This window comes from Arvicola amphibius, chromosome 9 (genome assembly GCF_903992535.2).
Source record: "Arvicola amphibius chromosome 9, mArvAmp1.2, whole genome shotgun sequence".
Classification (NCBI taxonomy): Eukaryota; Metazoa; Chordata; class Mammalia; order Rodentia; family Cricetidae; genus Arvicola; species Arvicola amphibius.
Window position 1 is genome coordinate 51,474,579 of NC_052055.2, and position 13,006 is coordinate 51,487,584.

At 38.2% G+C, this 13,006-nt stretch overlaps 1 protein-coding gene across 1 annotated transcript in view; it reads right to left on the reverse strand.

The window, feature by feature from the left end:
• Window positions 1–4,741: 4,741 nt before the first annotated feature.
• Window positions 4,742–13,006, reverse strand: part of Yaf2 (YY1 associated factor 2) — a 68,959-nt gene continuing 60,694 nt past the window's right edge. The window contains exons 3-4 of the mRNA XM_038342573.2: window positions 6,658–6,810; window positions 4,742–5,689 (exon numbers count right to left, since the gene is read on the reverse strand). Coding sequence (XP_038198501.1) covers window positions 5,452–5,689; window positions 6,658–6,810 — 391 coding nt within the window. The 3' untranslated portion in view covers window positions 4,742–5,451. The remainder of the gene's footprint in view (window positions 5,690–6,657; window positions 6,811–13,006) is intronic.

Genomic DNA, 13,006 nt, shown 5'->3' on the forward strand with positions numbered 1-13,006 from the left:
GCCCAGATACACACACAAGCAAAACACATAAAAATATTTTTAATTACTAATTTTAAGTCCTATTTATTCACAAGAGTTGAGGCAGTTTATAAGAACAAAAGCATAAAGTCAAAATTGGTAAAATATATGTATTATATATTATGTATATATTTAAAAAGTTAGAATATAGGCAACCACTGAACCCTACATAAATTATTAAAACAATTTTAGCTGAAATTTCTTACAGCATCAAAAACTGAGAATCAATAATTGTAATTCCTATAAAAAATGGCTAATTGATTTCTCAGATGAAGTAAACTTGCTGAAATCAGTCTAAGATTTCTAATTTGAACAGTAATGTAGTATCTTCCTTCACTTAAAAAAAATGAGACCTACCTTTAAATTTTAGGGGAAAAAATGGCTCGGGGGTTAAGAGAACTTAGCTCTTGCAGGTGACCTGCTTTTGGTTTCCAGCACCCACATAATGGCTCACAGCCAGCTATTACTCCAGTTCCAGGGGATCCAATACCCTTTTCTTGCCTCCTCAGGCACTGCACACGTGTTTGCACTTACACATGCAGGCAAAACACGAAAACATATAAAAACATTCAATAAATTAGAAGAAAATGATTCCTCTCCAGTTACATTGCTTACAGGGGTAAAGTTGTGAGAATCAAAGCTAGTTCAAACACCATGTCACACTCAGTGCACTGCAGACACCAAAATGAGGCCCCAATACTCGAGTGCAGACTTACAGGGGATGCTTAAGGCCTAGGTGAATTTTCTCAGGAAAAAATCCCAGGTGCTCCTTCCTCTCCTATTTCTGTGTCTTGTACATAGTTCTATTGTTACAGGTATATCACTGCATTTACAGATCTCTAAAACGTGAATTCTGTATCTTCAACCTCTGTATAATCAAACCTTGAAACAGTACCTAAAAGCCAAAGTATATTTAATAAATATCCTTAACTAAGTAACACTAAAGTGACAAAAAATTAGATCAGCAAGCCCAGGGGCAGCACTGAATGGTAAGCTATGATCTGTAGAAAGACGCAGTATGCAGGGCTGGGGAGCTCTGCTGATTGGACGGGGCCAGCACTGAAATGGATGGGGGCTCACTGGATTCTCATTTTGATTCTCCAGAACCTACAGCTAAAAAACAATAAAGAAATAACCAGGACTTGTAACCCAGGACTGGGCAGTGGAGACAAACAGTCCCTTGGGCTCACTAGTCACTCAGTCTAGCCTACTTGATGAGCTACAGATCCATGAGAAACCTTCTCACAAAACAAGGTGGGGCTAGAAAGTCAGGTCAATGGTTAAGAGCTGATCTTGTTGCGCCTGCAGAGGACCCAGGTTTGAGTCTCAGCAAATGGTGGTTGACAACTGTTTATAACTCTAGTCCCATAGGATCCAACATGATGGTACACATGCATACATGCAGGCAAACACTCATACATATAAAATAAAACCAAACACAGGCACACACCAATAATACCAGCACTTAGGAAATAGAGGCAGGCAGATCTCTGTACTCTATGAGTTCAAAGCCAACCTGGTATACACAGTGAATTCCAGAACAGTCAGGGAGACATAGAGAGACCCTGTCTCAAAAACACACTTTTAATTAAAATTTAAAAAGAAAAACAAAACATGGTGGCTAGAGCCTGAGTAGTAATAACACTGACAGCACCTGCACAAACATACTTTACACACATTAACAGAAAATACAGGAAACATGTCTCAAAACACTGACACCTTCTGGAACTATTGATTTTTCCACTGAGTTATCTAGTCTTTTTATAGTATTTCGAATGGTCAAAAATTGGCCAATCTCATAATGACCGGATGATCTACACAGACTACAAACAGTCTCATTAGTACACTGAAATAACATTTAAATTAAATTTAAAGAACATTTAAATGATCTGGGCTAGTGGGCATGTGTGCTCAGAACACTTTTTAATATAAAGAAAACTTGTCTGCAGTAGCTTACAGTGAACTGGATTGATAAAAAGCAGTATAAATTATTAAACACATCGTTGCCCTACTTAGCAGCATGTGCTGAGGAAGCTGTTTATGATTAATTATGAGGATGACTTATCACTGCGTGTCACTAACATGCCCGCAGAGACGAGTCCAGAAGCCTGGCCACCCTGACACCCTTCCCACTGCCTCTTCCCTGCGATCTTCCTCCCTCTTTTACATGACAACACTCTTCCTCACCTACGCTTGGCAGAGCTTGTTCTCATCATGCTTATGTCAAACAAAAGCCTTCCTTGCTTCCTGCTTTCTGTACTGCTCACTGTTTGCCTTTGGCTCTTTCTGTCACTGGCTTTTCTGAACTTGGACTTTTTACATTCTTTTCTCCAGGCTTCTGCACGTTGAGAAGGTAAGCAGCACAAAGTCAAAGCATTATCATTTTACCGCTATCCTCGCCCCCCCCCCCATTCTTGCTCCTATACCAGATCCTCACAAAGATCCCAAAAGAGGGAAGCGCTAAGAAAGTATAATAAGAAACTCAAGCCATTTGCCATTAATGTATACGATATGGCAAAGTACATTCTTTTGGGCACTGAGGATTTATACCTAAAAGAAAAATGACAAACACTGTCACCTTTAGTTGATTTTATTCCTCCTATTACTATACTTCATCTGGACTGTTGTCACTATAGTCTTAGGAAAGCACTTAATAAAATCTTTAATTAAACCTTAATTAAAAGCTTTAAGCCATTAGGTCATCAATCCCTACAAAAGGTCTTAAAAAGAGTGTCTATTCTTGTGGGCTTCAAAGTTCACTTTCATTTCTGCTTATCTCTAAAGTAATAAACTGAAAAATACCCAAATTCTTTCAGGGTAGAATCTGGTTAAAAGAACCCATTGCTGATGGGGCTGGAGAAACAGCTCAGTGGCTAAGAGCACCTGCTGCTCTTGCAGAGGACCAGAGTTTGATTACCAGCACCCACATAGAGCACACAATTGTCTATAACTCCAATTCCAAGAAATCCAAAACCCTCTTCCAATCTCCGCAGGCACTAGGCATGCACATGGTGCACACATATGTATTCAAAGCAAAACACTCATACACATAATCAAAAAATATAAAATAATCCACCGAATAAAACTATATTACAAATTTACAAAACAGTTACGAATATACCCTAAGCCCTGCTGAGTAGTCTTTTGCATATTTTAACATCAAGTGCATGTATAAATGGAATCTGCATGTCTTCCTGATATGAAGTATATCTGAGGTAGAGTGAACTAAAGGACGATGGAAGGAGAACAAAATCGCACTAGACTGCACAGTTCATCTCTCCAGTGTCACGTGTGGAGTACTGGCTTCTCAGAGAGAGCAAACACTGACAACACTGCTCTTAGATCACCTCTGAAGCGCTGAGATGACTGGGTTATAAAAATGTATTCATAGCATTTTACCTATACTGATAGAAAAGGCTGACATTTACAGAGTGTGCTAGAGAAATGTTAAGGATCTTAACGGGTTAACATTTACTCCTCCCTAGGACCACAAGCATCAGATACGGCCATCATTCCCCCACTTTTCGAATGGGAAGTAAGCTAGAGAATGTACAGTATTCACTCTAGAGGAGGCTCGAGCAGCAACCAACAGTCTGCCTTCCACCAACACACGGGTGAGCTCAACCTATTCAGGTAAACCTCACCTTCTCTCATGCTCTTCTTTCTTGCAGAGAAATTGAATATATTACGAAAATATATGATCACTATAAGATATATTGCCTTTACTTATTTTGTTTTAGGAACTAGAATATTTCCCCATTACAAGTATTTAAAACTGGATACACTGGACATTTATACATGAAAAACAATGCAAAAATAACATGATTGAAAAGAACATAGCCAGACAGTTGGTATTCCATTGGAAGTATCTTAGAATAAAACGAGTTTTACATCTTCATTTAACAACACTGAAGAATGAGGTATTGAATGTTTTCATCACAGACGTTTACTGCATGAAATAAACTGTATTCACACTAGCATGTTACAGGAGTACCACTGTGCCAATAGAAAGCACTGCAATTGAACAGAGTTACATTGCCATGAGAAACCAAATACCACAACTTTCAGGGTCCACAGTTTTATTTTTCCTTCAAATGTTATCATGGCATCTTTGATGTGATAGGTTATATTCAAGTTACGTATTGTCTTTAGGTTGATTTACATTTCAGAAGTCCCTATAGGTAGATATATATTAAGCAAATGGCTAGAAAAAACAGGAGAATTTAATAGAATTTAAAATGTAGCATGTGGTTTCTAAGATTTTCAAATACAACATAACACACTTCATTTAGTTGTAAACAAAATGCAAAATCTGAAGTCATAAAAAATATTTTATTGGTAATCTTACATAAGTGAGTGGGGCTGTAAATACTTTTATTTCGAGATATTGATAAATGCATAAATTAAAGGCTGTATCTGGAAATAGAGTACTATGGTTTTCATATGAATTGTTCTATTTAATAAAAGGCCAATTAAACTGATCTAAGATCAACCTCCCGGTTTTGTGCAATAGTCAGCATGTTTATGTTAATTAGATTCAAATGTCTATGACCGTGGATAGGTTTGGAACAAGGAAACAGTGTTAAACTATCATTAAGTTAAAGCTTTTCCAAGTATGGCAAGTTCTTTTCTGTTTCTGCCAGATGCTTAAACTTCTTTAACTTTAATGTCTTAGAGAATACAGGAAAAACCAGTGTTCAATGACAACAGCACTAAACCTGAATTAGAAAGCTAAACGATCCATTTTTTATTGTTTACAATTCTGCTAGTAAACATTACAATAAATTGATGCTTTGAAAAAATAAGCAAACTAAACAAACATAAACTGCAAAATGGATAAAACATAACTCAGAAACAATAATTTAGTAAGAACATGTCAAACACATTGGCAAAGGTTCATACAAAGTCTTTATTTAATAACAACTTTCCTATTTAACCACACCAAGTACCAGCAGGTGCATTAAGAGGATAACCATTAAGAAAATCCTGTTGCAGCAATAGTTGATTAAGTTGATCTCTGACTTGCATACATATAACTATTTGTTTCACAATTCTCAAATAATACATATTTAGGCAGCTTGCACTATGTAATAAAAAATTTAAACTCATTACATGCCGATAGTAAAGAATTCAATAATTATGTGTTAGAATTCACTAAACTATAAGTGAAAATAGACTTACCAATAACACTGCATAATGAATAATTCAACCACATTTTCATGGCATTTAACACCAGAGACCAAAATGTTAAGTCTGGAAACATTTGGTAGCTTACACTGCAATAAAATCTAATAAGTCCTGGCAAATTCATATTTCATGTAAAACTCAAATTATAGGTTATGCATGAATGTGTCTGTCATGAAAATGTGGTAGTTCTTGGCATAATCTGTATTTCCATGGGAGGACAGGCGTGACTAAGTGGAGCAAGAATGCTTAGTGAGACTCTCCATTCAGGGATGAGGCTTCTCCTCGAGGTGAGGAGGACCTGGACACACCCCGCTCAGTGTTGTCGGAGCTGCAGCTGCTCTGGCTGTGCTGATCCCCAGTAGCAGCACTGGATGCTGGCGTTGACTTTGCTTTCTCCTTAAAGTCTGTAATAATGACTGTTAGATCTCCAACAGTGACTTCCAAATGCTGAGCACTACTCCGATCCACATTTTTTAATCTTGGTCTAAACACACACACACACAAAAAAAAAACGATGAGTATTTTAAGTAAGCTTTTCCCAGTATCAAATTTCTGAGAACATACTAAAAAACCAAGCAAAGTTACAAAATGAGTGAATCTCTGTTTAAAGCAATTCATGTGTAGTAAACCACAAAAGTATCACGAAATATTTCAACACATTGACATTGACCAAACAAAATCATTCATCAACTTTCAATATGACAGATGATTGACAGCCCAGATATAATGGTTTAACCATGCTTTAACATCATACTGAAGTTTGCAGGCAGCTTAAGAATTTTATTCCAGTAGATGTCTTAGGGCAACAAAGACAAAACTGCACCCCAAAGGAAGCTGATAAAAGCTAAGACTGGGGATTGGAGAGACAGCTCAGTGGTTAAGAGGACCCAGGTTTGATTCCTAGCATCTCCATGGCAGCTCACAGTGTCCCTAACTCTAATCCAAGGGATGCGACATACTCCTATGACCTTTGCAGGCACCAGACATACACAGTGCACAGACATATATGCAGGCATAACGTTCACACACATAAAACAATAAATCTTTAAAATAACAAAATAAAAGTAAGGCTAGGCTAACCTCTCTTCTCCATTGCTGTACACTGACTGTTACAAGATCCACAACCATGACATTGGCCAAAAGTCATGCAAATATCCACTCGTGGTTTCGAATGAGTTTCCTGAATTTCAAGTACCTCTTCTTTTTAAGGAAAAAGAAGACATAAATGTCTTCTAAATATCTACTAAAAGAGAAAGCCTCTTCACATTTAAGCTTATATTTTGATCTTTCCTGATTCCCAACATAACTTTCATGCTCAGAAAATGTTTATGATATTTTATATTGAGATAAAATAGCTTACTTTCACTCTGCTTATAAGGATTAAGATCAAAGTTAAAAAAATATTAAATGATTATTTTTATTCTTTCAAAAATACATAAAACACTTTCTTACCTGGTTTTTTTATGACAGTTCTTTTTGCTAGTTGCTTCCTTCTCACTTTTTTCTTTTTCTACTTTATCTTTCTTCTCTTTCTTTGACTGGGTAGGGGGCACAAACTGCTGAGTGACCTGCTGTGCGACCAGCTGGGAGACAGGTCGAGGTTTCCTGTATACAGTAAAGAGAGAGGCTTTTATTATAACTTAAAGGTACACATTTTTATAAAGGAATAGCATGTTATGAGGATATATTTTTATGAAGATTTCAAGTATAAAGTTCCTCGTCTGTGAAATGTAGATTTTCATTCCTTTTCAACAAAATAGAACAAACTATCATAACAGTTCAAATTTTAAGTCCAAGATATATGGTCAAACCATTAGACTATAACTGTATATAAAGGAACATGTGACATTATTTAAGATGTATTATCTGAGAAAATAAGAAGGCACGCATAATAATAAACATGAATTTTAGACATTTAACACAAAAGCTTTTACTTTAGTTCCTGTTGCCATCATGGTTGAAACTAAAGGACAGGGCCTCACACATGCAACGTGTAAGCTAAGGCACACCCCAGCCCCAAGAAGGTGTTTCAGCCCATCCTTTCTCCTGAGAGAAAGACCTAAGTCTCTATGGTAACATCAATTTGTTCCCTCTCTAGAATCCTTAATTCTATAATGTGTTTACTGTCAAACTCATTACTGAAATCATAGACGCCTTTGTCTCTGGCTACAATCTTCCTATGCATTTCTGATGCTGGAATATGGCAATTCTCTGACTTCCACATTTTAAAGGTACCTTCTAAAAAACTCCTGCAGCACTTATTTCAGTGTACGTATCTGGCTTTTCTTTTGGATGCAAGAATGAGGAAGGATCCTATCACTCCAGATCAAGAACCCCTCCAACTGTGACAGAGCTTGGGCAACTGAGGCAAGATTAAGAAAAACAATCTCTTAAATTCCTAAAAAAGAAAGAAAAATAAAGGAGGAGGACAACAAGCAAAGGAGAAATATGGGCAAAACAAAAATATATTTAACACGTTTTATAAATGATGGTAACTTTACTGCCTAGAAAATCCTATTCTAGAAAAGCATAAAACCCAAAGAAGCAACTTAGACTAGACAGTATTAATTAATATTACATAACTGTGTATGTGGAGAAGGCAACACTTGAGAACACTAAACATTCTCCTGTGGCCTCAAAAAAAGACCAAAAAACAAAAAAAACAAAACCGAAACACACGTTTTTCTTCCTCGATAGATCCTAGCCCACAGTGTGTGTGCATATATGTGGGCAGAGTATAACATGTAGAAAGGAGAACAAGAAAGGGTCCACATAGTAGGTAATGAGGAAGCAGTGAACACAGGGAAGAGCATCTGAGTCGTGAAAGAAGACATAAAGCTAATTGTTATTCTTGTTTCAATTCTTGTCATGGTTATTATGCCTTAATACAATGTAAAATCTAATGTGAAGCTTTACAGCTTCAGAATGGCTATTCTAACTGTACTGAAATTCACTTAGATGTTCAGACATTTGATCTACCTAATTTGGGCATGTACTTTTTTATTTGCAAGTTCTTTCTTCTTTTTGTTTTGTGCCAGGATTTGCACTATGTAGCCTGGGCTGTTGTGGAACTCACTATATAGACCAAGCTAGCCTCAAACTCAGAGATCCGATTGCCTCTGCTTTCCAAGTTTAATGGGATTAATATGCAAGTTTTTTTACAGTAAAGTTTCAATTAAAAATTTATTTTTAATAAATATTGGACAGAGAATTATTTTAAATTTTCCATGTTTTTTTTTAATTATAGCAGGACAAAAAATAGGAAATGAGAAAATATTGCATAATCAAACATTAAAGTTTGAAGGCTAGCAGGGAATATATAAGGAAGCATGAGTGTAAAACAAATTTCAGGAAATGGGTTGTGATCATTTAGAGCCTACTTTGTATAAAATACTGGGAACATACCAAGGATAGTCATACACTAATTTTAAAAATAGGTTTGACAGAAATCAGGGTCCAATGTCTAGACTGAGTTCACATCAACAGTGCTTGAGGAGAGGATTCCATGAGTCAGGTGCTGAGGAAATGGTTCCACGAGTCGGGTACTTGCTGTGTGCCTGAGTTCAGATCACCAGCACTCAGGTAAAATCTGGACACGCCTCCTGACACACCTGAAAAATCCAGTGCTGGTGACAAGAACAGATTTGGATGACATCTAAGGCTTGTTGGCATCAGCCTAGCAAGTTCCTAGGTTCACTGAGAGAGCCTAATTCCAGGGACTAAGGCGAGGGTTGGGGGATACGAACGCTAGAGGAGAACACTACGCATCCCCAGGGCCTCCGAGGACAGGCCTGTGTGTACCTTCACATACATATACACATGCATACACCACACATGCAAAACAGTTACATATATCAAAGTGACTTGTAGGTAGTGTGTTTAATGGTTAGCTCTGTTAGGGGAAAGAGCACAACAAGGGTTAAGAGAGTAGTTCACATATTAAAGCAATATCAGAATTTTCTGGAAGGCTTTTTGTCTTGCCAACTCCTTCCTCCATAATTTCTGATTCAGTAACTTCAGGGTGGAGACCAAGAATTTGCATTTCTGACTAGTTTTCAAGTAATGTTAACCTTACAGACATTGGGATGTTGTATGAGAAAATGCCTTCTGGGGAGGTGCAACATACATATCTACTCACCTAGACAGAGAACTCATGACAAAGTATAGACAACAGACACCACCAAAGTTTAATTTAGTGAACCAATGAGCTTTATTGGGGTTGTGTACAGGAATATAGGTGAGGGGTTACTTACAGAAGCAGAAATGACTCAAAGGCAACTGCATCACCAAAGCCCACACCAGCATAGGTAACAGTTCACAAAGCTAGGACCTGGAGCACAGTACACAGCTTGCAGGCAGCTCAACAGGTTAGAGAGTGTCCTTTCAAGTTGCCTCAGTTGCTCTAAAACTCCACCAGGCAGCTGGGCTGGTTTCTCCTTCTTCCAGGAAGCTGATCCAGTCTCATAGTCTTCTTTGCAGCTTTTCTCCTCTGAGTCAGCTCCCAGGCTTGCCTTGTCTGACAGTCTTCACTGAAGCTCTGCTCCACTAGTCTCTAGACTAGACTCCTAGCTATTACTGCTTACTGTGGCAGGGAGTGGCCCAGTGAATCTAGTCAGTTTCAGGGATTTCCTGAAGTTCTTTTGTTTATCTTCCTGTTTAAGGAGCTTCCCTGCAGGACAGAATGTTTCAATCTCAGAGAAAGCAGATAAGAGATCTTTCTAAAAAGATGCTTCAAGAAACAAGACGTGTAGAAAATCCAGAGACGGTTTCAGCACAAAGTCCCAGACTGCTAAGAGCAGCAGTGGAATGAAGAATGCTACACCCATAGCACCCGAAAGAAAGTTAAGGAGTATTAGTCAGTCTTCAGAAACAGAGTCACTGAAGAAACTCAAACTTGACCAAGACTGAAGAATTCAGTCTAAAGCAAAAAGGTTCTACAAGACAAGAAAGTTGCTTGTTATCTCCTTTAATAGACTAGGAAGAAAGGTATTTTTTTTAAATGCCATAGAAAAATAAACTGAGAAAGAGAAAATAAATAACTAAAAAGGTCTAATATAAAGAAGGAGCAATGGACATCAGACTCTCTGGAGAGAAAAACCAAGGGTGTGTGGTAACTGATTAGCTGTGCCCTCATTACTTCTAACCAAGAGATACTCCTTAATCAAGAAATAAAAATTCTTGACTGCATGTAGCCAATATTCCATGGTTTAATATAATGATATAAATATTAATGTCCCTGATGTGTGATTCCCCTCTGTACACTATAAATGTGTTTTATTACCATTTATTAATAAAGAAGCTGTTTTGGCCAATGGCTTAGCAGAGCAAAGCCAGGTGGGAAATCTGAACATTATATAGATAGAGAGAGAGAGAGAGAGAGAGAGAGAGAGAGAGAGAGAGAGAGAGAGAGAGAGAGAGAGAGAGAGAGAGAGAGAGAGAAGGCAGAGCCAAGGAGACAACATGTAGCTGATGAAGAAAGATCCCCGCCAGAACCTTACCAGTAGGCCAAAAGGGTTGTACCAGCTTGCATTCGCACCAGCAATGCAGAAGTGTTCCCTTTTCCCCACAACCTCCCCAGCATAAGTTGTCATCAGTGTTTTTGATCTAGGCCATTCTTACAAGTGTAAGATAGACTCTCAGAGTTGTTTTGATTTGAATTTCTCTGATGACTAAGGATGTTAAACATTTCCTTAAGTGTCTTTCAGACATTTTAGATTTCTTTGTTGAGAGTTCTCTGTTTAGGTCTGTACTCCATTTTTTTATGGATTATTTGTTCTTTTGATGACCACTTTCTTGAGTTCTTTGTATATTTTGGACATCAGACCTCTGTCTGATGTGGGGTTGGTGAAGATCTTTTCCCATTCTGTAGGCTGTTGTTTTGTCTTGTTGACCGTGTCCTTTGCTTTACAGAAGTGTCTCAGTTTCACAAACTCCCATTTATTAATTGTTTCTCTCAGTGTCTGTGCTGCTGGGGTTATATTTAGGAAGTGGTCCCCTGTGCCAATGCGTTCAAGTGTACTTCCCACTTTCTCTTCTATAAGGTTCAGTGTGGCTGGCTTTATGTTAAGATCTTTGATCCATCTGGACTTGCACACTCCCCACTTTTCATGCATGAAGAAAACAACTGTGCAACTTACAAATCTTACAAGATAGTTGCTACTTTGTCTTTTTTATTCTTCTAAGTCTTATGTATGCTTGACAGATATTCTCTCTCTACAATAATTATTCCTTGTGGGGGCAGGTAGGGTTAACCACTGTAAAAGTAAGCATCTATTAGTACAATATAATTTACATCATAAATCCATAAAGTGGAATCAGATCCTTTATTTTATATGAACTATCAATCTAGAATATTCCTAAAGTACTATACTCTCAACGTAAAGAACAAAATATTTGAGAATATTATAGTTCAGGAGGCAAAACCAATGGAGAACTAGTTGAATTTATCAGGGGAGAAACAGAATGTATCAGGCTATAAACGAATAATATTAGATCTCTACTATGGTCCAGCAAGCTAGAAGTGAAGTAATGCACTCTAACGTATATCTGGATATACAGGGATAAGGAGCTGACAATCATAAAGAAAAGAAATGGTGGATCTATGAGAACAACAATGGCCTTCTCTAAATAATAGAACCAATAAACTTCATCTTGGACACGCAAAATATTATGGCTGGAATGTAAAATGTCTCCCACTGACTCATCCTATGTTTGAACAACTCGTCTCTAGCTGGCAGTGTTGTTTTGGGAGACTATGGGCACCTTTAAAACAGAAGTGGACTGAACCACTGGGGAAGGCTGTCAAGGTGACATTCATTTTTGGTTCTGGCAGGATGTGAAGAACAGCCCAAGCTATGTGCTCCCTCTGTGATGATGGACTGTACTATGAAGCCATGGGCCATGGAAACCTCTTCTCCATTAAGTTGCTCTGTCAGCTGTTTTATCGCTGAGTTTGCAAGTTTTGTGAACTATGAGTGAAGCTGGCCATGGGGCAAGCAGAACTGTATATAACTATCACTTCTGTACTGTGTGCCTTTTCCTTTTAGACACCAGTGAACTTTCTATAGTATTCCTTGCCTTTAAAACTGATATTCCTTGCCAGGCAGTGGATGCACATGCCTTTAATGCCAGCACTTGAGAGGCAGAGACTCACGCCGTGAGCTCAAGGCCAGCCTGGTCTACAGAGCAAGATCCAGGACAGGCTCCAAAACTACAGAGAAACCTTGTCTCCAAAAACCAAACCAAAACAACAACATCATCAAAAAGCGATTCCTGAAAGAGACTCATGGCTTTTCAAGTGCTGAGAAAAAGTGACAGCTGACCACTCAGTCTTTTTTTTTTTAATTCTTTATTTTTTTTATAAAAAATTTCCATCTCCTCCCCTCCTCCTCCCCCTTCCCTCCCCTCCCTTCCACCCATACCCCCACTCCCTCCCTCTCCAAGACAAAGAGCCTTAATCAGGACATTGATATTGTCATCCGACGCAGGACTCAAGGAACACTACAGAAGAGGGAGCAGAAAAAGCGTAAGAGTCAGAAGACAAGGAGAGGACTTAGATATACTATTTCTATGCATGATATGGCCATTGCAACTGCCCACAACAGTTGTGGGAACCTACACTAGACCTGTACAAGACTAGGCCTCTTAAAAGGTAATCATGCATGGGAAAGGGGCCACCACTGCTGAACTACTGGTTACCAATGGCTCCTGTGGGATACAGAGTCAATTGCCTTCCTTTGTTTACCTATTAGCGGGCTCACCAAGCGCCAATAGAGAGTTCCAAACCCAGAAGGGCCTGGTT